This window comes from Ischnura elegans, chromosome 6 (assembly GCF_921293095.1).
Source record: "Ischnura elegans chromosome 6, ioIscEleg1.1, whole genome shotgun sequence".
Lineage (NCBI taxonomy): Eukaryota > Metazoa > Arthropoda > Insecta > Odonata > Coenagrionidae > Ischnura > Ischnura elegans.
The window spans coordinates 45,849,473-45,877,030 of NC_060251.1; the positions used below are offsets into that span (position 1 = coordinate 45,849,473).

Below are 27,558 nucleotides of genomic sequence, written 5' to 3' on the forward strand. Positions count from 1 at the left end.
AGGGTTAAGATTATTTTCTTTACATTACTTATTTTAGCATCTATATAATTCAGTAATTCTTAATCCAGGATTTGGGCAAATTATGCATTCATTACCATTACCGGAGAATTTCATTCCCTCCCCAAATGTACTAAGAGCCTTTCCTTTCCATCGGACTGCGTCCCAGACCATCCGTTACAACCCCTTCAAAGGCATTAGAGAGAAGAGATAAATACTTAAGTCATGCGTAGCATAAAGTAAATAATATAAAGTCGGCAATACAAAAAGGTCTACCTACCATCTGCAACCTGAATGACACACTCGGTAACATTAAGCTTAGCCGCGACAAAGACTCTGCGTGATACAAAAAGATAGAAAGAGGTTAACAGAAATAATAGCAATTTTACTCGTTTAAGTCAGTCGTGGACAAAAAGTGACAACGCTCTGAGTATTAAAAAAATAGCCTATTTTCACGCATTATAGTTTCAAAACTCTTCCCAGTCAGGCCAATATATCAATCATCACACTTCAGTTCATACACCCCACTGTTTTCGTATTATTATACACGTCTTAAGAGTTGAATAATAATTATCCTAATGTCAATGTATTATAAAAAGACACTTTCGTTTTGTCATTTGAGTTAATTTTGATAATTTTAAAAGAAATTTTCGGAGTAAATAGTATCAAATCATGGCAACTTCTCCAGAATTGCATAACATTTGAATTACGAAAACCATTAGTGCATTGGCTTGCGGAGTAGTATATAGATATAGACTTCGACTAATTTATAGTAATTTACACCTCGCCGTTAATTCCCCTTCGTTCAGAGCACATCCGTCCCAACACTCCATAGTTTTTTTTGCAACGAATCCACACCTTCCGTCAGGCCACTAAGTTGACAAAGCGACAAAAGATTGAAAAAATAATACGCGTTGCGGGGAATTGTGACGCATTTCCCCTTAAAGGGCTCCCATTTCCTCATATTTCTCTTCCTCTTTCCCGTCAACAGCTCATCCCGTTTGCTCACGGGGGAAACGGTTCTTTTTCTACTAGCCTATGAGAGCAAGCTACGGGAAAGCCTTCGCTGAAAACTGGACAGGAAAACCATGCCAGCGTGGTTGTGCGGGGACTTTGGGGCTCTTTCAGGTGGCATATTGGAGGCTACAAGCAAAATTAGGTCACACAGAATGTGAATAATTCAAAGTGCTATTTAGAGATTTCGATCGCAGTGCCGTTTTCGTGTAAAAAACGTGGTTTTACTTCTTTTTCTGCTGATCGTTTGCTAATGACTCAAAACGCAGTAAGAAGGCGTGCCAACGTTCTATTTTTTATTAAAATTGCTGTTTTGTGATGCACCTTAATTCAGTTTTCTTCTTTCAGAACTACATACATATTCCAAAATTAATCAAGAATTTTCCTGAGTTTGGACAAGTACTATCCAAATAAAACGGATGAAAATGCGAATTTTCAATGAAATTTCTAGAAAATCTTGCATGGAAAGCCTTTATTTTTGGACCGCAGTCGATGAAATAGAATTGGCATCACAATGATTCAACTTCCAGGTTTATTTGAATATGAGAGGATAGAGATAGTCCTGGGCTAATTGTAAGCCACGGTTACATCTACATCTACAAAATACCCTGCGAGCTACCTCAAGGGTGTTTGGCAGGGGGTGATCAATCACCAGCATGCAGCATACAATTGGACTCCCACATGAACACCACGCGGTACAAAAAAAGTCACGCATACTAACAAATTATACTATCATATGCTTTTGGAAATAATAATAAAATTCAGAAACATGCATTGAGTTTTACATAAGTTGGAGCGCTACTCCACAAGTCATTTAATCTATTTATGAGTTCTTACTCTGCCGCTTTAACCTCTTATTGATCGTGGAAAAAAATACATTCTGAATCCGTCTGTTCTACAATCTCTCTCAATCTATCTTATTTTATTTATATGATCTGATCTTCCATAGTACATAAACTTCATGCATTCCCGGCCAACACACTCTCCGAAGCACATTTTTAGACCTTAGTTCCAAATTTTCATGAAAATGACGCATAATTCGTTTCCCGGAGCAAACTCCTAAGTATTTTTTTCTATTTTATTTTTTCTAGGCCTAATATTGCCACAGTTTCCGCCGAGGAGCGCGGGAAGGAAATTTACAAGGTGTTTCCCCTTGTTTCCCCACCGGGGACGTCCGTAACGGCCGCCCCGCTGTGTCAACAACAGCAGTACCTCAGGGTACCGTTCAAGGACCCATTAACTTCACCCGGGTCCCCTGAGTTATCCCGTCACTTCTCGCCCGTGTGGAATGAAGTCCCCGCCCTTTCCCCGGCAAGAGTGAGAATACGACACCGCACTGGAAGGGCGGGAGGATGGAAGTGCCCAACACGGGACGCGGAGCCCGCACCTCCCGGCGCCGCCGCGACGTGCAGACGGGCGTCCTCGGCAGTCCACAACCAGTTTCCCAGTCGGCTCCCGTTCGCGACACCGACGCACGGCACGTGTGAAGCGCGAGGAAAATAAAAGGTGCAGGTCTAAAACCTCGCAAAAATACATCAAGAACAGTTTCTTTCCAAGTTCAATCCTCCTACCAAAGAGACGAGCGTCGAAATTTCTCCCTTTTAACATCTACATCGAAATAACAGCCTGCAAGCCACCTCTAGGGTGTTCGGTGTTTGGCAGGGGGTGATCAATCGCCAACATGCAGCATGCAAGGGGATCGTCACATGCACACCGCTTCGTCATGGAATACTAATAAGTGTGGAACCACACTTTTTCCGTTCATGTCCTTGCTTCCGCTTTTCCTATCGTTGTTCATCGGTCATCAGAATCGTTATTGTGGCTCGTTTTGTAGTGAGAGAACAGTGATTAACAGTGAAAAGGAGAAAACAGAGTGAGAGCAGTGAGTGAAAACTGTGATACGAGATAGACGGACATTGAAGCTCAAGTACCCAGTACACTTATTTTTGCAGGACCAGAAAATAGCATTAACGTTAGGTGACAGCTGATAACATTGCAATCCCACCAGCGATCTAAATATTTTTTGTGACACTGAGTTCTGGCAGAACGGAGGGTGATATTTCAATTAAAATCGAGCCGTTTAATACTGGATACAAATATATTTTAACATTTTTGCATATGCTCTGCCTGTGGTCGACGCAATTTGTGCAAAATGTGGAGGTGATCATAAGGATTACTCAACACCGTGGAATTGTTTTTGCTGAAGCACTAGTGCATATTCGAACGTGAGTCATATAAATACTGACTTAGCACGTGCGACGTTCATATTGAGTGAGGTGAGGAAACAGACAATGTGACACATTAAGTCGCAGGACTCGAAGTATGTTTCACTATAAATTTATAGTTCATACCTTTAACGACACAAGGGAAGTTCGCTGTGAGTAAAAACTAATTATGGGAGTTGAACTAAATTGCGTTGCGGTTTGAAAAAACAAAATTACTAGAAAGAAAGCAATTGCATAAGAGTTTGTGGATAAAGTGACCGTGTGATAAACTTAAGAACGCTGTTTACGTAGTTTGTGTCGTACTTATTGCATGAAATAGAAACAAATCCGTACGTGCATAAAATTACACCATCAGAGAATTTCCTGCCCAACCCAATAGGAATTTTTAATGAGAATTCTGCTCGCCTGAGCATTCTCGGGATTGATGTTTTAAAAATAAAGTCCAATGAGGGCGCAGTAAAACTATAATCGCTAGGGTATTATTTGCTGTTGTTTACGAAGAGACGTCCGTCTCTTGCATAGCGGAAATTGACCTCGTGCCAAAATAACATCCTTTGTTATGGAGTCGGCGACGTATTTACCACGTGGAAAACCAATAACCCATAGGTGATTAATCATACAACTATGATATTGGGCGAAAAAACAGGATGAGAGACAGCGGAAAGCGTGGGTCGGTATCGTATAAAAGGAATAGATTCATGAGTTTTCCCCAAATAGTATGACAGACGTGTTCACCGCAACTCTCGTGTTCACCACTTGGGCCTACCGCGGGCCACTACTTTATTCCTTCCGCAGTGATCAGGCATCCTTTAGCCGCAGACAACCAGTTTCACGCGCCCGCTTCGTTTAAGTCACCATCCATCAACACTACAGCAGGGTTCAGAGCCGCCACCCACCGGCATTCTCCCCTCGAAGTGTACGCGGGCATCCTCCATAAAGCTTACCGACGCCCCCGCGACTAATTCCAGTGATTTTCGGATCAAAAGTGTTTTGGGACGGGGGAGAGAGACCCTTAGATGAACCTCGCTTGTCCCCGGCTGAACACCGAAAGGAAATCGTCCCGGAGACAGTGAGACTGGTTCTAATTCCGTCCTGAAACATTAACGCTTCCATATAGGAGCCGTATAGGAAAGTGTTCTTCCCTTATTTCCTGCGACGACTTCCTGCTGTTGTGTGGAGTTGTTGGATGCTTCACCATTGCTGGTTTTAGAAGACGTCCCGAAGTGATTGGATTCGGCGCGAGTGGCTCGCCCAGGGATGAATTGTTTTCGAGGGAACCGGGGTTTCTGTTGCTATTGCCTTCGCTGTGGGAAGAAACGTGGATTGACCGAGGAAGGTGAGTTTCCAATCGAACGATACTCTGAAATGGACTTTTATTTTCCACAATTTTTTCTAAACGAAAGGGAAACCAATAACTATGTATTTCAATCAGTGGCAAATACAAATAATATTTTTCGGGAGGGGAGCAATACTAATAATAAGTTATTATCAATCGCAATAAATGTTTTACATTAGTTTTTGGTAGATCAATTAAGAAAGTAAAAAAAATAATTAATTAGTAGATTCCTTCTTAAAATACTGTTGTTTTCAAAAGGTATCAACTTTGTATCACTACTTTACTAGTCACGTCATGGTCGCTGTCGCAGTGATTTGTTGCTGAAACGGTGAGCCTTGGCTCACCCCAATCAGCCAATTTACAATGATCATTAAAATGGCGCACGTGTTCTGTTGTGGGTGTATGTTGTTCGTGAGAAACAGAAATTTATAAGAAGAAATTCTTAATACAAAAATAAATATTGATATATTAATGACATAAGATTGGAATGACACATTTTTAAAATGTCATTTCATTAGTATTATAGTTATTATTATTATTTTATCATTTTTTGCAATTTCTCTCTCTCTCTCTCTTTTTCATTATCACTACTTTCTCACACGCATTATATTTATATTTATTCAGATTATTTTTTTCCATTTCGGGGGAGGGGTGCTCCCAGGACCCCGTAATCATATTCGCCCATGATTTCCATGGACACAGTGATGGTGGCAAGGGAGTGTCCAAAATCCTGGTTACGCGGTACATTAAAATGCAGGAGTTAATGTCTGTTTGCACGGATGATTTTTGTGGATCGGAACGGAACATGTACGAATGCATGAACCAAATTAGAAAAGTTTTTATTTCCTGTACATCATTTGTACAAGTTGGGTTATACGGTGCATTTTCGCGTTCATTCACGCGTTCATACATTTAGACATTAAATCGTGTGTGTTAATATACCATGTAACCAGGCCTTATAAGAACTGTAGCTGTCTTTCCCCCATTGGGTCTTATCTTACACCAGTCAAAATGGCTTTCGGAAAGCATTTACAATTTTGAAGGTTTGACGATTGTGATGTTCTGATTAATATTGCATTATGATTATAACACGCCGAAGTGACGTCCATATTTCTGCGGACTCCGCGATTCCTTTTTGGGTGTACCTCACGCTATGTTGGCCCCCCTTCACAATTGGCTTGAACCGCCAACACATGGATATTTTTTCTTATTTACATAATCCGAGAGTTGTCCATTTTAGAATAGGTAACGTCTACATCCACATAATACCCCGCAAGCCGGCTGAATTGGTGTGTGGCGGGTGATGCCAGTAGTTAACAAAAACAATGATCAGGAAATGCGTGTGCTAAGTTCCACCTAGCCTTTGTCTTAGCCCTTAATTGTTCGGGGAAAAAATCCTATGCCCATCAGTTCAGCAAAATATTTCTTTAAATTGATAGTTTCTGTCATACCTTGGAGCATATAATAAGGTGCGATTTGCCACAAAATTAACTTTTATTTCAACCCGGGTATATAAATATTACATAAATTTCAGATTGATCAGGTATACTACATTATCGCACCATCCTGACGATGATTCAATCATCGGGTCGGAATAAAAGTTATTTTTCTGAAAAATTACACCTCATTATTTTCATATTTTTTGGTTCACTGGATCATATCTTCAATAAAACAATATTATTTTCATCTTACATTGGATTAGCAGTGCCTTTTCTGCTGTGTTTATTTTAAAATTTAAAGCCGGATCAGCAAATTAAATAATTAAGACAAAAATCGGGTTTAAGCCAATCTGAGTAATTAATTTACTCAGGTCATGAGTTTCTTAAAGGTGATGACAGAAATTTTTTTGTGGAACGTTTACAAACCATAATAAAAAGGGTAAAAATTCACATGGCCAGGCTATGAACGCATTCAAATGAAGTTGCGACAGTATTAGTTTCATCCACGTCAAGCCACGTGACTATGACTGATCCTAGCTCGAGTGAATGCTTACATCATTTGTAAAGCTCCATTGTTATGAGTTGAAACGGAACAGCACCACGTCATTGAAAAATATTATTGCTATATCACTGATTTTCCATTAAATTTCAGGGCCATTGTTATTTGTTTACAATTTGAGAGAACGATATGGTTTTACGTAAACAGTTGCAAGAAAAGAACCACGAAAAGCTAATAAATTGTTTAAGAAAAATGAGGTTGATGATCGAGTAATTTCCATTTTTCAAAGAAAGGTTTGAAATTTTAAGCTCAAAACGAAAGATTGGTTTTAATTGCAGCTCTGTATTTTGCAATCTTTTCCTTAAAAATCGGTATTTCAAGAAAAAGAAGTTTTTGAACGGAAAAATTTAACTATAACTATGCGGAGGTAGAAAATACCATTTATTCAACTTATCGAAGGAAAATATACTTCAATTCCAAGAAAGTAATTAAATACTAGTATTTCGATCACAGAATACTCTCTCGGTGACGCAAAAAACGATGAATAATTCTCTTTGAGTTGACAAAATGATAATGTATTCTCACACCCGATGTATTTAACAGGACTAAGGACTAACTTTTACAAGTTTTAAATACCCGTGCAATTAGTTCTTATTTTTGAAGATGAGAACAAAACATGAGTTTACCTAGTTGGTGAAAGATATAATGACTTTGGTGGAAACTGGTAAAGCATAAGAAAACCAATAAATTTAGCACACTTATTTTATAAATTCTTTTAGCTTCAGCATTTTAATTATCGAGATAATGTAAGCGTCTCGTTTTCTCGCCAATTTAAAAAGGATTCTAAGAATTTAACCCACAGTGAGGAAACTAGCTTATATATTGGGCATGAATTGAACATATTCGACCATGAAAAATAAGTATGCTTAAAGATACTTTGGTGAATCATTTCTCTTTTCGAGGCGATGCAAGAGAGAGAACGTGCCTTTTCCTTTAAATGAGATAGTGCATATGTTGTACTCATTCTCTCGGTCAATTACAAATGAAACCCTAAAATATTTCGATTCATCATTAAAGGCAGGAAATAAGCGTGCGTATTTCCTCGTTTGAGTCATGAGAATATTTTGATAAAATGTGAGATTGAGATTGGTTACAATATCTGTGACTTCATGGCAACTTAGAATTATCATTATCGTCAATTTATTACCCATCAAACAGAAGGTTCGAGCAATAGTAAAGAAAGGACCATTGTTATTACACTTGGCAAGCTTCAGTATTTAAATAAGAGGTATCTGATGTATGTGCACGTCGGTAGTATTTTTGCTTATTTTATTCCGAGGTGAAACCAAAATCTAAGTCCACTGATTCCTCCGTTCGGCACAAAGTGCACAAAACTAAATTAAACTGGCTGTATAAATATTGGTTTATAAATTATTCCCTGGAATTAATACCCTTAATGCGTCGTTGTAGGAATCTATTGTCATTTTTTCCAAGTAAGAGCCTCTAATTTGTGATTTCTCATCATGCTTTGAAATAAGTCAACGGTTGCAAACACACACAATTTGCACTCTGCAATGAGATCCCTGTGCAATATTCCCAACAGGGAATAAAAGATGAAAATTAAGTGCCACGGATCTCTTCAATCTTTTGCGAGATAACTTCGTGGAATTTTCTCGCGGGTAAATTAATATATTGATAACTTTGTCTACTCCGCACAGCTTTATCCGGTATAACCTCGACCGGTTTCAACACTCCCATATCATTATCAAGAGGAAAATCAACTTATTCTCTCATTGCAGATGCCTCGTAATAGGCCATTCTGAATGCATGCTTTTAAAGTTTGTCAACTCTCGGTCGATTTTTATCAACTTGAAAGATGATTTCTAAAAAAAAAATTTAAAAGTGGTATATATAATTTTGCGAAGTCTTCTCGAGATTTCCACCAATTGATATTGTTTTTTTTTAATCACCAACATATAAACGGACGAGTCGCCCATTGTCATCGGGGTGAATGAATTATTTTGAGTGAATAAGAATAAAGCCGTTACAATGCAACAATTAACAGTCAAAACAATCAGGTTACTCCATATCAGCCGGAAATATCTTGAGAATTTGGATGAAATGAAGGAGTTCTATTATTTTTAATCTCAATAAAATGGGATTCCACGATTAATTAATGAATAAAATATTCAACTTAAAACTTGAAAATCTATTATATTCAAGTTTTGGTCCAAACTTTTTTTTGGGCCCCGGACCTCAAGTTGGACTTTAATATTGAGCTAATAATGGTTCCTCATCCGCAATTTTCTTTGCAACTGGTAGCGGGAAATATTTCATCACTTTCGTTTTCCACGTTGCACCATTTAGTTATCTCGGTCGTGCGGACATCGAGTAAGCCAATACGTTTACATACAAGGTCAACTTAGGCCGAGGCTAAGTCGATAATGAATCAGATTGGGATTATTCTCTGCGTTGCATAACACAAAACCAAGCTCCCTTCATAAAGAGTCGCGACCTTTCGACCGCAGACGTACTTCCGTATCACAAGGGGGAAGGAATAAAATCGCTAAATAAGAAAAAAGAGACCAATAACTTGAGTATATATTTATTGTAAATAGTATAGTTTGGTATTTGGAGGAGGCGACAGGCAGCTAAGGCCATTTGCACCATACGGGAAGGGTAGCGTAGGAAGGGTGGAGAGGAACCCGGAGTCTGTGTTAGCCTTAGATAAATTCGCTAAGGGGACCATGACTTAACGCCCCGTCCGACGGACGGAGTGCTGTACTTGATATGCCTTCTACAAAGCACACAAGCTGGGATCTTGCAGTCTGCCACAGCCTCTGCCGTGATTTGAAACCGGGCCCACGGGGTGGGGAGCCGACACTCTAGCCAACACAACAGCCCGATCCCCTTAGGTACAAATTCACCAAACAAAAAACACATCCGATTGCCGGGTAATTATAAAAAATACTAGGTATAAATATCTTTAAGTGAATATCGTTATACTTCTCCTCCCGAATCAATTACCGCATTTAGCCCATAGTCCTCATTCCCACAAAATGGTATATAATACATAATATTTTTTTGACAATTCAACGCATTTTATTCAAAAACTATAAAACAGACATTGTATTTTCTCTCTTCTCTCCCTTTTTCTCGCAGCTCCGAGTCGCATATTATTTGTAATCGGAGGAATTTTTTGCAATCAATTGTTTTTCACCTAAAGGGGAAGGAATGAAGTTTTTTCACCAAAACATCGAACGCATTCAAGAATGGGAGAAATGAGGCCAGAGGCGGATCCAGGATTTTTTCTGGGGGAAGGCACAAGGGTATGACAGGCTAACGATCACCTCATACTTGAGATTGAAAAACAAGATAAAGATTAATGTACGAAATATTCTCTTTATTTTAATGTGTAAGTTATTAATATAAAAGTAAATGATTGAGGTTCCGTATTACACAAAACAAAACGAACGTAATGATAACCGTATAAAAGATTTTGTCTATTTTTTGAGCATCTGGGGGGAGGGGCACGTTCCCCCCACCCTAAATCCGCCTTTGTTAGTGGTCACAGTAAACGGCTGTATTTTTTAAATAGTATTTTGTGGAAACCATTAGATTTCTTTCGACCTCCCCGCGTTCAATATTGCAATCATCAAATAGTATTTATGAGGCTCACCATACATTACTTATTGAAATGATGGCGAAGGAAGAATAAAAAAACTAGTATAGGGATATTAGTATCGTTAAAAAAAACATAAGTCGTAAGTTAATTTGGGGCTGTTGAGAGTCATATTTACTATAGAAGAATAGAAAGGGTCAAAGAGGTAGAAAGGCATTCCACGATGTAATAATGTCACCGTTAAAGATAAGTAATGTTACTGACTGCGATCAAAAACACGCGAAGCTAGTTCATCACTCGTAAACGATGCGCCGTTAAAGGAAGGTAGGAGTTGTATGTCCAAGTACAGCCGTCGGCAATGACCTTCCCCTAACAAGACACCATGGGTAGCTCGCATGTTATCTTCTACCTACTCTCCTTACTTCATGGGTGAATAGGAATTGCCAATTAAGACCATCCACTCGCGGTAAGCTTCCATGCATATTTCATGCTCTTATACATCATCAACATTGTCACTAGTCAAGAATTCTAAGATTGTATATTGGAAGTTTTACGCAGCTCTCCACCCAATTCTCCTATCAGCTAATCTTTTCACACCTACGAATGTCTTCTCTTTCACACCCTTCTTTATTTATTTCATAAATTTTGTTCGAGGTCTGATCTTGCCACCTACTTGTCCCTCGATGATAGTATTCATTAGGCCATAATGTCTCAAGATATGTCCCATACGGTTGTTCCGTCTTCTTATCAAGATTTTTATGAAGCTTCTCTTCTCCCCCACTCTTTTTATGACTTCCTCGTTACTTAACCGCTCGATCCATTTGATCCGCATTATCCTTCTGCGACACCACATTTCGAAGGTCTCCATCCTTGTTATGCCTTATCCTTGTTAATCCTTATTATTAAATATTATTACTACCCTTGATTTCTCTGCCGCTGTCATTGACCGTGCCCCACTTACGTCGAGAAGTATACTCCAAATGCAAGTTCTGATAAATTATTTCCATACTTCTATGCTTAAATTTCCCGCACTAAATAGATCTCTCTTTTCGTGAAATGCTCTCTTCGCCTGGGCTATTCTGATAATAATTTATTTATTTATATATTTCACCACCAAAAACGGCACAAGGGCTTTTACATTGGCTGTTTACGTACACAAATAAGAGCTAAACGATAACACAATAAATGAATAAATAACAGAAAACAAAATTTTTCAAGATATGAAGTGGCTTTATGGATTAGGCAGTGGTGAGTTGTTCTGATGGTATTTTTAGTAGGATTTGTAAATAGTGGCAGAGGAAAAGTGGTCCAGGGAGGGGATTTTTGAAGCCATGGAGTTAAACAAGGACGGAATTAAGAGGGCGATTTTCTCTTTGGGAAAGAGAAAACCGTCTGTCGAGGCGAGACCGGGTCTGTAGGGAGGCTGAAGAATCATTACGACGTTATTTTTTTGCCAGATGTTCGGTAACCACGAACCCTGAATGCTGAGAAAGCGGCTTGCAGGCATGTTCCGAGGGATGTTTCGATTTTTCACTTCCAGGAAGCGTTCGAAGTATGAAAAGCTCGCCAACAGATATGTGTTGTTGCTGAAGGATGATTCTTTGGTGACAAATAGTTTTTTTGTGGTGAATTCTCCAAAAGAATTTCTTTAAATGGATTTATTCTTATTATATAACGCAAACACCTTGTATTGTGCTTAAATTACACGCAATTTACTCGCTACACCCATTTCTACCTAAATTGCTTGAATATAGAAGACGGTTTGCGGCTTACATAAATCCTCCGATTTTACGTAGTCCGCAAGGATCGTGTTTCAGCGAGGGCAATTTTCGTGAAGTAATTTGAGGGAGTGTTGAGTCTAAGAAAACGCGGCCTTGGATGATTTAAACTTTTAAAAATTTGTAATCATGAAGGCAGAAGTTACCAAAAAATTTGAACAAATATCTCCCCTTCAACATGTCTAAAAAAGCTGTGTTCGGGGAACATGAAATTTCTCGTCCACTGATTGCTCTGTTCATGTTCACATGCATATTTAGTTTAGTAATTGGCATAAAATTGCTAATCACGTGAAGTTTTGCATTCCCTGGCCGAAAAATATTTATCTTGAGGAGCGTTTTACGCTGAGAGGAAGGCGTTGGAGGGAGAGTTATGCATTAGTTGGTTGAGTATTTGAGAAACTCTTAGACTTATTGCGTGGCTTTCCTCCCATAACGCTAAATCGTCAATGACTCCATGCCTATTTAAAGCAAAAACTAATTTCACAAATCATACTTCACGAGTACTTGAATGTACCAAGTAGACTTCCTTGTCGATTCTCCTTAAGGGATTTATGCTCAACAGATTTTTAAATTTTATAAGAAAATAATTGAAATTTCGTTACACTTTTCCATATATTTATATTTTTTATTAAACCCGATATAAATTTATATTATTACGTATTTATATTTGAGGAAAAGTGGACAAGTATTTTAATTATGGGTACCTTACACCACATAAAGCATAATTGTACACCATTTGTTGCCATAAAATAACGGAATCTCGCCAGAGTGGGGAGTATACTATGTGAATTTTGCCCAAGGCAAAAACGTACCTAGAGGGTGAGGCCTGGGGTTCCAATACCCTCCCAGAAGTACTCAAGAAATGCCCCCCCCCCCCCCTCAAGATCAACTCGACCCCAGAAAATGTACCCCTCCCAATGAAAGCCCCCTGATAATTTTCTGGCAATGGCCTTGGCCCAAGGGACGTATTGGTGCATTAGCAACTAGTAGGAAAACTGAAAAAAATATATAAAAATGATTCTCTTTTATTGCAGTGATTCACAATATAACGAAAATTAATAAAAATATTTTCATAGAAATGAAGTGTACTGCGCTTTTTACGCAGAATGCACGTGCGTAATAATAAACTCTGATGACTTTCATGAAAAATGCGTCAAGAAGGCGACACGTATCACAGATGAACAATCTCTACTTATAACTGCCGACGTGACTCAGGAATTTCTTTCTATAACTTAAAGGTGTTTTTTCTACGAAATATTTCTTTCCTAGGTTTATGCCTCTCGCAATCACGAGTTAAACGGTGTTCACCTCTATGAATTCAATATATTCGGCTTTTACTTTGTGAAAATCCATGTTGAAATTAAAATACACAACCTTGGTAAATTTTCACTGGAAAATTATTTATTGGGACGACACGTGACACGCGACGCGTGTCTTCCAGAAATTTTTATACCCGGAATATTCCAAATGCACTCCCATAATCGGAGATATGATGACGCACAAAATAGGCGTTATTATTAGGTGGCGTCCATTAAATAACGTGAGGTGAATTTGGCGTTTTTTGTAACCTCCCTTTGATGAAATATCGTGAGATTTGACTCGACCCAATCGCTCTAATCTCACGTGAGATTAGAGGGTTAGAGATCTCTCTTTCAAATAACAATTTTTAGTGAAAAGTTGGTTCGTATTGGGTATGCATAATATTAAATATAAGTTTTATAATAGTTGAGAAGTCAATGAAACACTAAACTAAGCAATAAAAATGACTTTGCAACGTTTTATGAATTTTTGTTTAATTGGGGTCTCCCAGACCGCACGTCACTGGTAGTGTAACAACAACTGCACGTCGCTGCGCTCCATTAATACTAATCAAACATTAGGTGAAAATATGTGAAGGTTTTTGTTTACCCCATGAAAACTATGTTGAACGAAGGGAAGTCAAATTATTTCTTTCAAGACTGTAGATAGAAAAATTGAGTGATTTTTCTAGAAAAATTGGAGGAATGCTTATCTGCTAGCAGCATTGACCTCCGCAAATACGGAATAAACGGCTATTTTTCCACATTTAAGCCAGAACATTTTAATATATCCTGGCCTAAGAGCGCAGTTCTGCCTTTTGATTTGTACTCATCGCATCAAATTGTTTTGGAAACTAAAATCTAAGAGGAAGATATCTTTATATACGAACCTTGCCAGCCTACATAATCATCTAAGAATGTGATTTAGCTGGGTTAGGTTCACAATCAAGCTGACGCCTTTGTTCTATCCACCAGTATGTCTTCATTCTCCGATTTTATTTCTTCACCTCGCCATATAACCTCTTTTCATTCATCGCAACCATTACGCCGGTTATCTTTATCCCCATCCAAATTTTTCAATATCACTCCCCCTATCAATGACTCCAGGGTTTCTTTGGCCCTTCCGGATAAGACCCAATCCTGGGGATCTTCTGCCCCTATATATACTCATGTATCAGTTCCAATTCCTCTTATGTCATTTTGAGGATTAAATTTCCCTTATGTCGTTTGTGGTGCTCTACGAGGATGTGCAAAATAAGTTGAGCAGAGAGAGTGACCAATACATAAGTTTTGAGTTTAGTGAAGGAAAAGCAGAACCTGTGGATAAATTTAAAATGAAGTTGGTATGGATGGATTGGACATAAACTGCGGTATGAGGGATTAGTGAAGACTGATAGAACATTAAAAGCAATGGCGGATAGAGAAAAAACATAAGGGTGGAGCACGAAAGATTTCTTGAACTACCTTTACTTTTATCCTAATAAAAAATAATCAAGTCACATGCAAAGTTTAATAAAGTTTTATTAAAACTGATTATACCCATATACAAGAAATGCCATATTATGATATAAAAAATTTAAAATTGAGGCACTGCAATATTCGGAAAAGCGGGCGGCCCCGCAAGGGGAGTCGCGCTCCCCCTAAGTATCCGCCACTGATTGAAGGAATGGTGGTAGGCAGGAGATTTAGGAAGGCCTAGACTGGAATGTTGAAAGCAGATGTTGGAGGATACGGGATGCGGAGGAAATATACGGAAATGATGAAGATGGCAAGAGAGAAGTGGAGAGCTGTCGACAACCTTAAAACGACTTTTTTCAGCTTTTTTCACAGCATCACATGATGTAGTATAATATGAAGCCTGATGTAACTTAAATAATTAAGCGAAACATTGGCGTGAGGAAAGAGAAAATATTATGTGTTGGGCAACCCTCCATTGGAATATCCCGATGTAATAATTTTGGCGAAGAATTTCAACTACTACATAATAAACTAGAATTTTTTCATATCGTATTAAGCCTGACTACAAGCGATAGCACACACGGAAAATTTCTTCGTGATTTATAATTTTTTCCCTAGATGACGAAGGATGATGAGATGAAGGAGAAATCGGAAATGGGTGAAATTTTCACAAAAATACCTTTTAATTCGGCCCACGTTCTGATGCTACCCTGACAATCAGTAGAGTAACTAGAAATATGCTTTGGTGGGATGGGATGGCCTGGGGTGGCAAATTCCCTCCCCCTCCCCCCCTCAGGCTACGGGGTCAGGAAAATATTTTTAATATTGACATGCCTGGTAATTCATTTTACATCAGTTTAGCACTAAAAATTTAACTTTAAGCAGATGCAGATATCACACGTCAAAACTGGACAACAATTTCAAATATTTTTCTAATTTCTCTGAAGGCTTTGGGGGGATCTATCCTCTCATAGTTACACCACTGCTGACAATGATGCAGTCACATAGAAACCGTGACAATTCTGTAACCTTGACATCATGTCATTTTTGAGATCATGACCTGGGTCGAGTTAAAGTTAGATTTATGGAAAATTGTACTCCTAATTTCAATATGAACTAAGTCCACTCATCTCCACATATACAATACGCGGATTTGGAGTAAAGTGCGTCCATACCACGCACAGCCACTCGTTTCAGATAATGCATAAAAATCATTCGAACCGGTGGGGAGGATTTTCCGACCAGTGGTAGCAGTACCGTAGAAATTGCAGGATGAAAAAATAGTACTCACACATGTGGTGTCAAGCAGAATGCTTGAATGTTGCTTCTTTCGCATTCAATTTCCGTTGGAAATAGTTATAATACATTTATAATGAAACTGTCGTTTACAATAATTTTAGAAAGGAACTAAGATTATCTTCGTTAAACTACCTTTTGTCAATTGACTGAACACAGCATGCTCAGCAAGTATCGAGATTTCGGGCATGCTATTCGTTTTAATATCCCAAGGGATGAATCGACAAGAGTTCTGTGTAAAAATTTTAAATTTTAATACTTAATCGCATTTTCGACATGATTTTGTTTTTATATTCGATCGCTTATTTGGTAATATATAGGAATTAATTATCTCTGAGCCTTATCAAAGAAAAATTCGGACTGTAGAGCTAACTGACCTAATACAGAGAGCCGTCACATTAATCTACTGAAAATTTATTACGTATTTATTACACGTATTGAGTATAAGAGATAAATTGTATACATAGCTGCTAAAAGGCTATTCAACAGCATTTATTTCATTTTTTATTCTAGCTATGCACAGAATAGATGAGGTCGACAAAATTTGTTCGATTCTCGAAACGAAAAAATTCAATTATTTTTTATCAGTTCAGCTCTGGGTCAAAGTTTCTTCCTGACATTGTGGTAATAAATTAAGCGTTTACTGGCCTGATAAAATATCTCAACATCGATGAGTTCATAACGAAAAATTAGCTCTGATTTATCTTCTTGTTCGCACTTTTAGTGCATTTGTGGGTGACACCGTAAAGGTACACGGCTAGCTAGTCCGCGATCATTCTAGATATCTTTCAGAGAGACGAGGAGATCATAATGTTGGAACCTCACTATATTTTTAGTGCCGACAGAGATGATAAATTCAGTAATAGATATTTTGCCGAACAGATAGGTAAATAGGAATTCCTTTCCTCCGAAAAATTAAGGGCTTTGTTAAAATTTTTTTCAAACCTATTTTAGCACTTCTGCCAAATGCGATAAATTCTGGCTTAGGAATATTTTTTTTAATAGTTGAAAGAAACTTTTTTGTCATTCGCATGATATACACGGAGCATTTTCTCAGAGTATAATAAACAATTTATACAAACATAATTAATTACAATTTAGCTATTGTTTAAGAGTTCGGGCCTTAAGGTGATGGAAAATGCGGACTAATAGAATTGGTTTGTCGCCAAGTTTCGTTAAATATACCCGACTCCGAAACCTTAGCAAATATGTACCGCTATATTTCGGGTAAATTATTATAGGGGTCTCTTTATTTTTCAAACTCTATTATAATTGACAATAATAAAAAATTGCGAAGGAGCGATTGATGCCTGACGAATGGTATGACAATCTATGAATAAAATTTGCCAGAATTTAAGCATCCAAATAAATTAGCAAAAAATTAGCATTCATGACTCTAAGAAGACCGGCCGTCTAAGAAGACCCCTCCTTCTTCCATGGACCGGCTTTTCCGCGTGTTTTCCCAGTACCGCCCAAATAATGAAGGGGAAGGGTGGAGAAGTAGTTGGATGAGCACAAGTTTTTACACCGCAGCAGGGAGCGCGACAGTGGCGGGAAATTGCGTCACTGCTCCACCACCGTCCTGTCGGGAGGGGAGTGAGGGAAGGGGTGGGGGTGACAGAAGGAAAGAGAGTAGGGGGAGGAAGCAGCAGAAAAAGACTAGCTTCCCGTGAAACACTATGGGGACAGCGCACAACAAGTGGGAGGTAGGGGAAGGGCTCCCGAGTGGGATGAGGGAAGCCAAACCGTTGGAGGGGAGTGACTACCGATGCGACGCTGGGGGGGTAAGCGGAAGAAACGGGCAGTGTTGGTGTTCGTCTGTCTGCGTAAGCGCGTAAGGGCATAGCCAGTTCCACATGCGGGACAAGTGAATCTTCAGCGGGTTTCGGCGCCTCGGTGACTGTCGGGCATGGGCGGCTGAGGTGTTTCCCCATTGTGTCTTACCCCCTTCATGGCCGGCGCAGACTCGATATAATCATATAATAGTGTTTGGTCTCACCACGTGCAGTGTCAACAAGAAGTCTCGTCTTCCGCAGAGGCGGTTACCGAGGAGATGGAGCAGACAGAGCCAGTCGAGGATAAGGTGGAGGAGGACATCCCCAAGATGGAAGGATACCTGGAGAAGAAGGGCAAATCGGTGAGTGGCTGTCTTGTTCTAACGGGTTATCATCATTTACTATTAGAGGAAGCATGCCTCCTTCTCGACCGGTTTTGTTTTGCTGACTGATAGCTCGCGTCAAACTGAAGCTATCATCTTGAAATTTGCAAAGGAAGGAGAGTAAACCCTGTTCATCATTTTCCTCTCTGTCTAATATTGAAAAATTTCATCTGAGAAACTTGTTAAAGGGTCATATTTTCGAACTGTTGATACAGGCAAATATTGGCAACGGTTCTCTTCATCTATACGGAAATTTTCCAGATGACGGCATAAATTTACAGCGCGTAATCTGTCATAAAAGAAGACCGGTCCTGCAGGGTTTTATCGGTACCTAACTTAAGGTTCACATGCAGCGTTTTGCGAATTCAACCTGGCCTGTTTCCCTTACATCCATATTATTCCACATTGATATCCCATCCAACAATAAAGCCTATCCCCATACCCTTTCATTGTACCGGTAATTCTAAACATTCAATTTAAGTCGGCGATGTTATCATTTCTTCTATTAATTTATCACTTCACGTCTTTTTAAGTTACAATGCAGATAATTATAATATTTGTAACAGTGTATACTCAGATGTAGCTCAGGAATCACTAATTAAGCGTAAGTAGAATGCTAGTGGCCAGTAAAACATCCGGATTAGAGGTCATGCATGTTTATTTATTTACGGGCATTATATAGGGCTTCTTTTCTCGTTTTGCGATTCGCGTGGTATTAATGGAAGTCGCCAGTATCGCGTGACTTAGGTTTAATTTTTAATGTAATGGGAATGGCCAGGGAATACAACCTCCGTTAATTTCCTTAATTTCTACCTGTAGGTGAACGTTGAGTTGCGGTCAAGAGTGTACCGCAAGGTGCGAGTGTGTTGAATATTTCTCTCTCGGCATTTCAAAATATTATTCCTTCACTTGTCCACGGCCATGATAGGGTGTTCAAACTTTGACGATTGTTGACAAGCGAAGAAATCATTGCTGGTATTGCTTTGGCTCCAACCCTAGACTGTTATCAGCTACTATTAATTCAACACGTTGGTACATGTCGAAGTTTTCATTTTAGTTTTTTCATACACTGACGTCTTTAGGATTGGTGTCATTTTGCGTGCCAGATCATGGTGACAACCTCACACCTTTCTGCCTTTGCAGAGATATTTACACGCCAAAATATGACTCGTTTTTTGTAATAACTGGCGGAAAACTGATCGCTAAGACGAGAAGTTATTGATTCTCGCCTCAGCGATGAAAGAATAATTGTCCCTTTTTCACTGAGATAGATTGAAATATTCCACTTGGATTCATCCGATTTGTATTTCACCCGCGTATGGTATATATTTGTGCATCATAAATTTTTTATAGCTTCACATTTAACTTAGTGAAAATTTGAACTCATGACGTCGACAAATCGATTACTTTATATGCCAATAGTATTCTTCATGCAACTTGTAAGAAATAACTATCCCTTTTAATAAGATACTATGGCTGCATAAAGCGGCCCTGATCCCGCGCTTTGCTAATACAGACCAGGATGCTATTTTTTTCTTAAATTCCATATTAAGGAGAAATTGGAGGGGGGAGGGAAAGCCACCACGAAGAAGTATTTTATCATTATGGCCTCCATAATTTTCTGTATTTAGTATTTTAAGACCGGCGACTCGTAGTTGTCCCGTATTTTGCAAGAATGAGCACCCGCAGAAATCTAATTTTTGGTTTCATTTCCTGAAAACCAAGAATCCTGGCGGCGTCATGTTATCATCTTCCGTTTTCTCTATAACGCGCAATTGCTTAACAGACCGGTGTCAACACATCCCGCGGCTATGATTAAAATGCGATATAGCCTCAGTTCGGCTTGGGTGATTAGAAAATTCAATATTGGAATTAAATAATCTTAAAATTTCGAAAATTATGATGACCAATATCGGGACGATTGGCATCTTTTTTTCCAGCAACAATAACATGACAGAATATCGTGACACATCACCCGATACAAAACACTTTCTGATGTAATGTTACAACTTATGATGTGATGATGTACCGTACATCGTGATATTATGCGAGCGGAAATTTTGCATATCACGATAACGAACTAACAACGTCCTTTTTTTTTTTTTTAGATATATCGATGTACTTCCCAGGACTATCCCCAGTCTCTCTCATGTTTCCATGGCGATTTCGACGTTTTTTCTTGCAATGTTTGAGGAGGTTGCCATGAGCGTTGCGATGGTGGCAGCTGCCACCTCTAAAAATGGATTTCGTAAATACAGCTGTACCGAATGCGAGGGCTACGATGATACAGCGTAGGGCAAATGTGCGTTGGAGGAAGAATCAGGAACGATTTTTGTTTACTTTATCTTTTACCCGAATTTCTATAACCATTCCCTGATAAACCACTCAAAAATTGAATACCGCGTCCAGCGAAGCGGGGTGTCGACTTTGAAACTGCGAGATTTATAACCTTCATTTGGGCAAGTTAAACTGTAAATTTCATTCCGAATATGCTGCAGAGAGTTGAATACAGTGAGTATTGATCCTTTCCCTTACGTGAACCTTAGCTGCGCCCATATACGGAAGAAGAATAATTTTATTAGAGCCTGAGTACGTCCATATTAGATTTCTGAAATCGATTTTTTCCTTCTGAATTGAAATATTTATTGGAAAACTATCCAGGCGCCTTTTTTTGGCCAACTTGAGTAATACTGATTTTGTTTTGTTTTTCGCTTTTCATGTTATACTCCACAAAATACACTTATTCTAGAGACATAAGTATGTATAGTGACGGATAGTAAATTCGTCATCTCAGACAAAAGGTTTCTTAAGACATCTCTCTTCTACTCAAGGCTTCGTTTGTTTCTCTATTTAAGCGACGAAAGCATTCATTATGTAGAACTTTCTTTTTTCCTATCCAGAATTTTACCGCTAGAGTCTATAAAATTCTAGTGGGCCCATGTGTCTTGGTTGTATAATGATATTTAGCGAACTATAAACTTGTCGAGCGTTTGATGATCAAGTCTTTTATGAAACCTTATCTCTTAGTGCTTACCGTATGGGTAATTGGAAGACTTGGTTTTTATATATTCCGCCGTATATTTTTATTTTCATCATTCTTCCGGGTTGTAGGTTGATCTCGCCGGTGAGTAAGGTTATTATTTCGCTGCAATTGCCTTGTACTCTATCTCGCTTAAATTATCTTCGTTTATGGGTATTTTAACAGCTCCATGTCCCTTTTTCATTGCGTTACAGTTTGAGGCACACCGCATGCCCAAGCCGTGGTCTCTATCGGGAAGGGGTAGGACGTGAAGGGGTTCCAGCCAACCTCACCGAAATTTTGGAGGATTCAGTCTTTGGTGGCTGGAGCGTTCTCTCTCTAGTGCACGTACTGATTCTCGTTGAACCTCGCGCACGTGTTCATTTCGTGATGTCCCAGCATGGAGGCGAAAGAAAACATGCAGTCTTGTGTTCTGAGATATAAATTATTCTATAAATAAATTTCAATCGTACATATGATCTTCTAAGGAACACAAAGGCGAAGGTATGATAAATTAGGACCTCAGAAAAAATGAGGAATCTTACCGATTAAATTAATAGAAGGAATTAATTTATATGCTTATTTTTCAATAAATTTAGCTTATTTCACGGCCTTGTAGAAAGTCAAATCATGTTTTAGGAAGATAAAAATGCATGAGTTAATGTACTCGTGGTTTCCTGTGCAGCGGGATCCCAAATTTCCCTTTCCCTTCCATGTTTACATGGACCTAGTATATTTCTTTCGTATTTATATTATTATAGGACCTTAGAGACCAACGATTACTGTTTCAGCCCTAAGTGTAGCCCCACCAAATGACTCCCCACCCCGCATACTTTCCTGGCCTCGGCTTAGCCACCTTCTGTGGTAACTGTCGCACTTGAGGGTCAATAGAACCATAGAGTAAGTATATATAGTATATATATACTTACTCTATGATAGAACTGACCATGTTGACCTTAGTACTGTAACCCATGCTGGCCGTTTTCTATACTTCTGTGTTTTTTTTCTTCTCTACCAACCTTTGATGCGAGGTATAGGTGTTTGGTATCATTATGAAGAATGACAGTTGCTTTTATTTTTTTCATTTGTTTATTTAGAGGTTTACCACTTTGTAAAAAATGCAAACTACGATTTTTCAAAAGGCATATGGCGTAATATTACACAAGTAGAAAAAATCTATGGATTTCGCGTGGCGTAACATTACGCCTATGGCGCGCAAAGTGCTAATATCTAATGCATAAGTACCTCTCATCGGAAGGGAGTCGCTAGAGTAGGGAATGAAGGAGACCCATAGACAATTAATTACCTTCTTAGCCTTGCTAGTTATCAGACTGCCACTGTGATGATACTCGTAAGCACTTTTTTCCATTTTTTCGTAATGGATGAGAGTTCCATAAATTAAAAAAAATACAAATTCACGTAACTCTTTGCCTCGATTCCTGACTCAGGCTGTTGCGTTTCATACGTGCTTAATCCTCACTCAGAGGAATTCGTGGTGCTTGCACTTAAATCTATGGTTTCATTAAAAAATCCATCATCATCAAATAATCACCGAGGTAGTTACAGTCGGCAGAAAAAAATAATCATGCGGCTGAGATGCTGGTTAAAATGTCAGAAAAATATAGAAAGGAAGGGTAAAATGACTGCGATATATCTCATTTTCATTGAGAATTCTGAAGGTAATTGTAGTGGCAGTTGGGCCTTTGAGATTTCAGGTTATTTATGTGATGACGATGACAGACTTCTGGTTAGAAACTTCGGTGCAGTTCAGAGCCGTCAACCGAATGGGAATTAGAGAACTGATCACCATAATAATTTTGTAGGAATATTTGGAGATTTCTCGCCACGCCTAACCGAGACAAATCGATGAATTTAAATCTCTATGAAACAATAGCAAATGATTGTAAAGAAGCTTTCAATTCATTATTGAATATAAAATTTTACTGATTCTCCTCACCAAATTTTGAACTTATTTTCGATTTTGACGGCTATATATGGTATTTTTTGTGTTTAAATCAAATAAACAGGTTTTACAATGTAAAATGTGTGTATTGTATAATTATTTTACATTGTGTGCCATTTCAATATTATGTAGCTTTATCATCAATGAAATGTCATCACCTTGAAAATGACACTATGTGCTGACACTATGCTCGAAATTTCACTAAAATGTACTAAATTTCAGTTTGAAATTGGACTTCCAAAGATTAACATGGCCTTGAAGATGGGAGATAAGTCGTCTCTCGAAACGTCGGCTTATACGAAAGAATTAACCTGGCTGAGAACCCGAGAAGAATTCATAAATTTTATAATGCTTGATCACCACTTTCTGTGAAATTTACCTCTGCTAATGTATTAAAATCCGAAATTTTATGATAAGCTATTTTATGAAAACTTCGGTAAGCTATCCAATGTAAATAGGTGTAGTTTGAGTGCAGCCTTCACTTATTGCAAAATCATGCCTGTCACTGTCCTAACAACATGAGATAGATGCGCGGATAATCGAATACGTTTCTGATGCGTCAATCATAGTGGCTTTCCAAAGGAAGTGTCAATAATGTGAACTATCTTTATCACGGAATTAAGGGTTAAGTTGTGAAATTTTTTCACCGTAAAATTGATAGGAACGTTCATTCATCGAAGCAAATTCGTCATGTTTGACCTTGTGAATCATCAATCCTATATTTCGGTAATCATTTCACTTAAGCCGGTTCCTACGTGTTTATGGTCACTTTTACGGACAGTGACGATGACTGGAAGTAAGATATGGGCACGAGAGGTAAAATTGCCTGAAATCGTCCCGAAAAGGTCAACTTAACGTGATTTCATAAATTCGCGAACATATTTTAGGTTTTACAATATATCTATATTGAAGTTATTTTTTCCCCCTAAGGGGTAAGTGGTAATTACTCTACAGGTGCGAATACTAGGGGGAGTAGGGGCCCCGGACTCTCCCGAAAGAATATCTCATTTTTGTATATATTCACTCATTGATAATTTTGAAATTCATAAATAAACCATTTTTTGTGTCAATCATTCACTTGATTCAAGCTTTTTAAAACAATAGCATTTTAAGTATCAACCTACTAACTATGTATTTTTATTTACTTCCTGAATTTAGCCATCAAAAACTAATTTCAAACATTCCTTATGATTCGAAAAAGGCTATTCGGGCTCCCAGCCGAATGGTCTCCCTCCATTCTGCCCGAATACCCTTTTTCGAATATGTTCGCCGGGAAAGCATCAGATTTTAATTCATTGTGATTACTGCCCACATAGCATGTTAGCTTATGTCAAGCTTGATTTTTCCTTGCCATGTCAAGGTTGAATTTTTCAAGCCTGAGTCCAGCGTATGTCAAGCTGCCAAACTTGATTTTCCCTTGTCGTGTCAAGGTTGAAATATTTTCTGGTCAGAAAGCTCAGTCACTCACAAAACTCACAACTCACCACCCATATATAACACTAACTCACTCACCTGTGGCTAGCAAGAGCACACAGTGTTATACCACCTTTTATTACCAGCTTGCATTGCTATGTGGGAAGGTGTCATACCCTTGATTCAGGCTTGTTTTTTCAAGCTTGCAACAACCTTGACTGGTGGAGACTAGTTAGCTTGATTCAAGCTTGAATCAAGCTAACAGGCTCGTTTTTTCCAGGTTGCTGCAAGCTTGCAGCCTTGATCAGTCAAGCTTGAATCAAGCTTGATTCCAGCTTGCATTGCTATCTGGGTGATAACCTTTTATTGGTATTGCCCTCACCCAAAATATTATTAATGTTGGCTATTGCTACTCTATTACATCACAGCAGGAATTCCAAATATTGGGATGGAAAACCCTCAAAAATTGGAAAGGGAACTCCCGATTCACCGCGTCTGATTATAATAATAGCTCTCTCTCATTTAAAATATCACTTGTAACAAATTTTAAAATATCCTAGAATCTATTTGCGCCATTTCTTCGTACGTAGAGACACTACATCTCTTTTGCAACGAGAGTTTTGATTGCTCTCTGTTTTGTTTCCATGCCTATTGCCGTAAATTTTTCGTCTCGAGAAATACCTAGAATCTAGATGATGAATCGGAAAACGGTAAAATAAATGGCTCTTTATTTATCTAGCGCTACCACTAATGACAATAACCTAAAATTGGTGAACATGCCCGTTAATAAAGCATGCTTTGAAATTTTCGCGAAAATGGCCCATTTTTGGGTTTGCGGACGAACCTCCTTAAGAAGAGTAAACACATCTGCGTTGGAGATAGTGTTCTCTACTTGAGGTATAGATTTCTGAAACACGGAGAACGTGATCTCTTCTGCTTTCAATCACGTTTCAAAATGAGACACGCCAATCTTTCGTGGCGGAATCGTGTGTAAACAGAGTAGATGCCGTTTTAAAGTTCCACTTTGTTGATATTTTGATCATTCAGCTCCGGTTGCCTGAGTCATCAGATTCGCGTCCTTATCTCCTGAGCGCAAGCCTCGGAGCTTATCCGCTAGACCAAGAGTGTTTTCGCTCTTAAGGGAATGAGGCTAGGTATTACAAATAATCTACCAGTTTTTGCGAGAACGTCGCGAACAGAGAATATAAAACCATTTTAAGGGGTTCACATGTGATACCCATGGGCCCTGATTTGTATCACGGACTCAGGGAATGTCGTCGATCTTATCAGTCCCGAAATCGCAGTGCAGCAGAAAAACTCGGTATATGGACGCGAAATAAAGGTATAAAGAAAAAAAATCTTTAGCATTCAGTCATTCCTTCGCGTTGCCATTGTCGATGGACCCCAAGGGCCTAATTCCTTGCACCGTTGAATTTCGGTAACAATAGGGTAGTTTGCTTCATCAAAGAAAACGAAAGACATTGATTGCGATTCGTTACCCACAATTTGTGTATTCATAATATACAAATTATTTGGTTTTAGAAATCCCAGTTAAGACGAATGGAAATGGTCAATTTTAACCGTATTTGAGATAGGCATGATTGGCGCCCATGCGATGCCACTCCACGTGACGTCACAGGGACCTAGTTTCTATACGAATAGATAGGCGATTTACATCGTCTGAAATAACCAATGCATGCATGAGGCACAGACTTCAGGGAAACATGTCTTAATAATCACCTATTAAAACTGCCTATGGTCGGAAAGTTTCCTTCGTTTGATTAGGTATTAATAATCCGTAAATAAGCCAAGCGCTTCCTGCTAGCAGGGTACTTTGCTACCTGCTAGAAGCCTGCATCGCAGCGGCGCACTATTCCTCGCCCCAAGGTCACCTCACACGGCGGCAGCGGAAACCCGAATGACGTCACACGGGCTTTTCGCAGCATTCATACCTAGCCGTCGCGTTTTCAAGCGCATGAAATTTTTCACCTTTTCATTTAATCGCGAAAAATAGATATCGTCATTTAAATATCTAAAAGCGTGAAATGCGTACTCCAGGAGTAATAATATTTCGATTCAGGCAATAAAAAATAATAGGAAACCACCCTATTTCCGCAAGAACTAAGATAAAACCTGAATAGCGTTGTGGTCTGCTGAGACTCGGATAAATCCTTGGTTCTCGGATAAGGTCCTTGGTTCGATTCCCAGTCCATAGGAATTTTTCCCAGGGCAAAAATTGTGAATTTGACGCCGTTCACGCGGTAAGTTTGAAATAAACCACATTCGGTCATAACTTCGTAATAAAGACAGCTCACGTTTCCGCCCACTGTAATAAGTTGTTGATATAAAATTTTGGGTTCATTTACCTGGTCGGAAAGAATCTTTCACTGTTGGAAGGAATCCCTATCAAGAGCGTAAACAGCCACAAACTACTCGAGGCCCATTCACCATACCAAGCAGAGATGCGGTCACACAATACCCATGAGTTCGTGACGTCTTCATTTTCGAAAGGGTGGAGGTTGTGGATTTTTTTGCGACGGATTTCTCGAGAAGCGGACTTAAGCCAAAAGCCCGCATAGTTTCGACGGGGGGCAACATCAATGCGTGAACACTATGACTAGTGCATTCATATTGTGGACTTCAAGCTTAGTCATAGATTTATGTATCGAGCAATCGAGTTTTAATTGAAATAAAAAGCTCGAATTTCCAACAAGAATTTTTATTTGAACCGACAGATAGATTAAAGGAAAAAATCGGCATACACTTTTCAAATGTAGAAAAAATCACAAATCATCTACTCAGGATATATGCGTGAATTACTAGCAGTAATAGTTTACAAATGCTCGCACATTAAAGGTTTGGGATCGCCGCTTTGAGTCATTCGGCTTCCCTTAATTTTTTAGAAAGTTTAGCTAATGGCGATCCTCTCGTGATGATGAAGGGCGTACCCTCCAGTTTTGCTGGCCCTCGATTAAAGTCTTTCGCTTGGGACGGATGGCGCTATCATAGACTGATAGTGACGCTGCTTGGATCAAACGAAATG

General features: G+C 38.9%; 1 protein-coding gene across 4 annotated transcripts in view; it reads left to right on the plus strand.

The window, feature by feature from the left end:
- Positions 1–2,447: 2,447 nt before the first annotated feature.
- Positions 2,448–27,558, plus strand: part of LOC124160604 — a 56,542-nt gene continuing 31,431 nt past the window's right edge. The window contains exons 1-2 of one of the 4 annotated variants that reach the window (XM_046536490.1): positions 2,448–4,572; positions 17,999–18,099. In XM_046536490.1, coding sequence (XP_046392446.1) covers positions 4,494–4,572; positions 17,999–18,099 — 180 coding nt within the window. In that variant the 5' untranslated portion in view covers positions 2,448–4,493. Of the gene's footprint in view, positions 4,573–17,758; positions 17,885–17,998; positions 18,100–27,558 lie in introns of those variants that run through there. The other 3 variants (XM_046536488.1, XM_046536487.1, XM_046536489.1) reach the window with 3 other exon arrangements.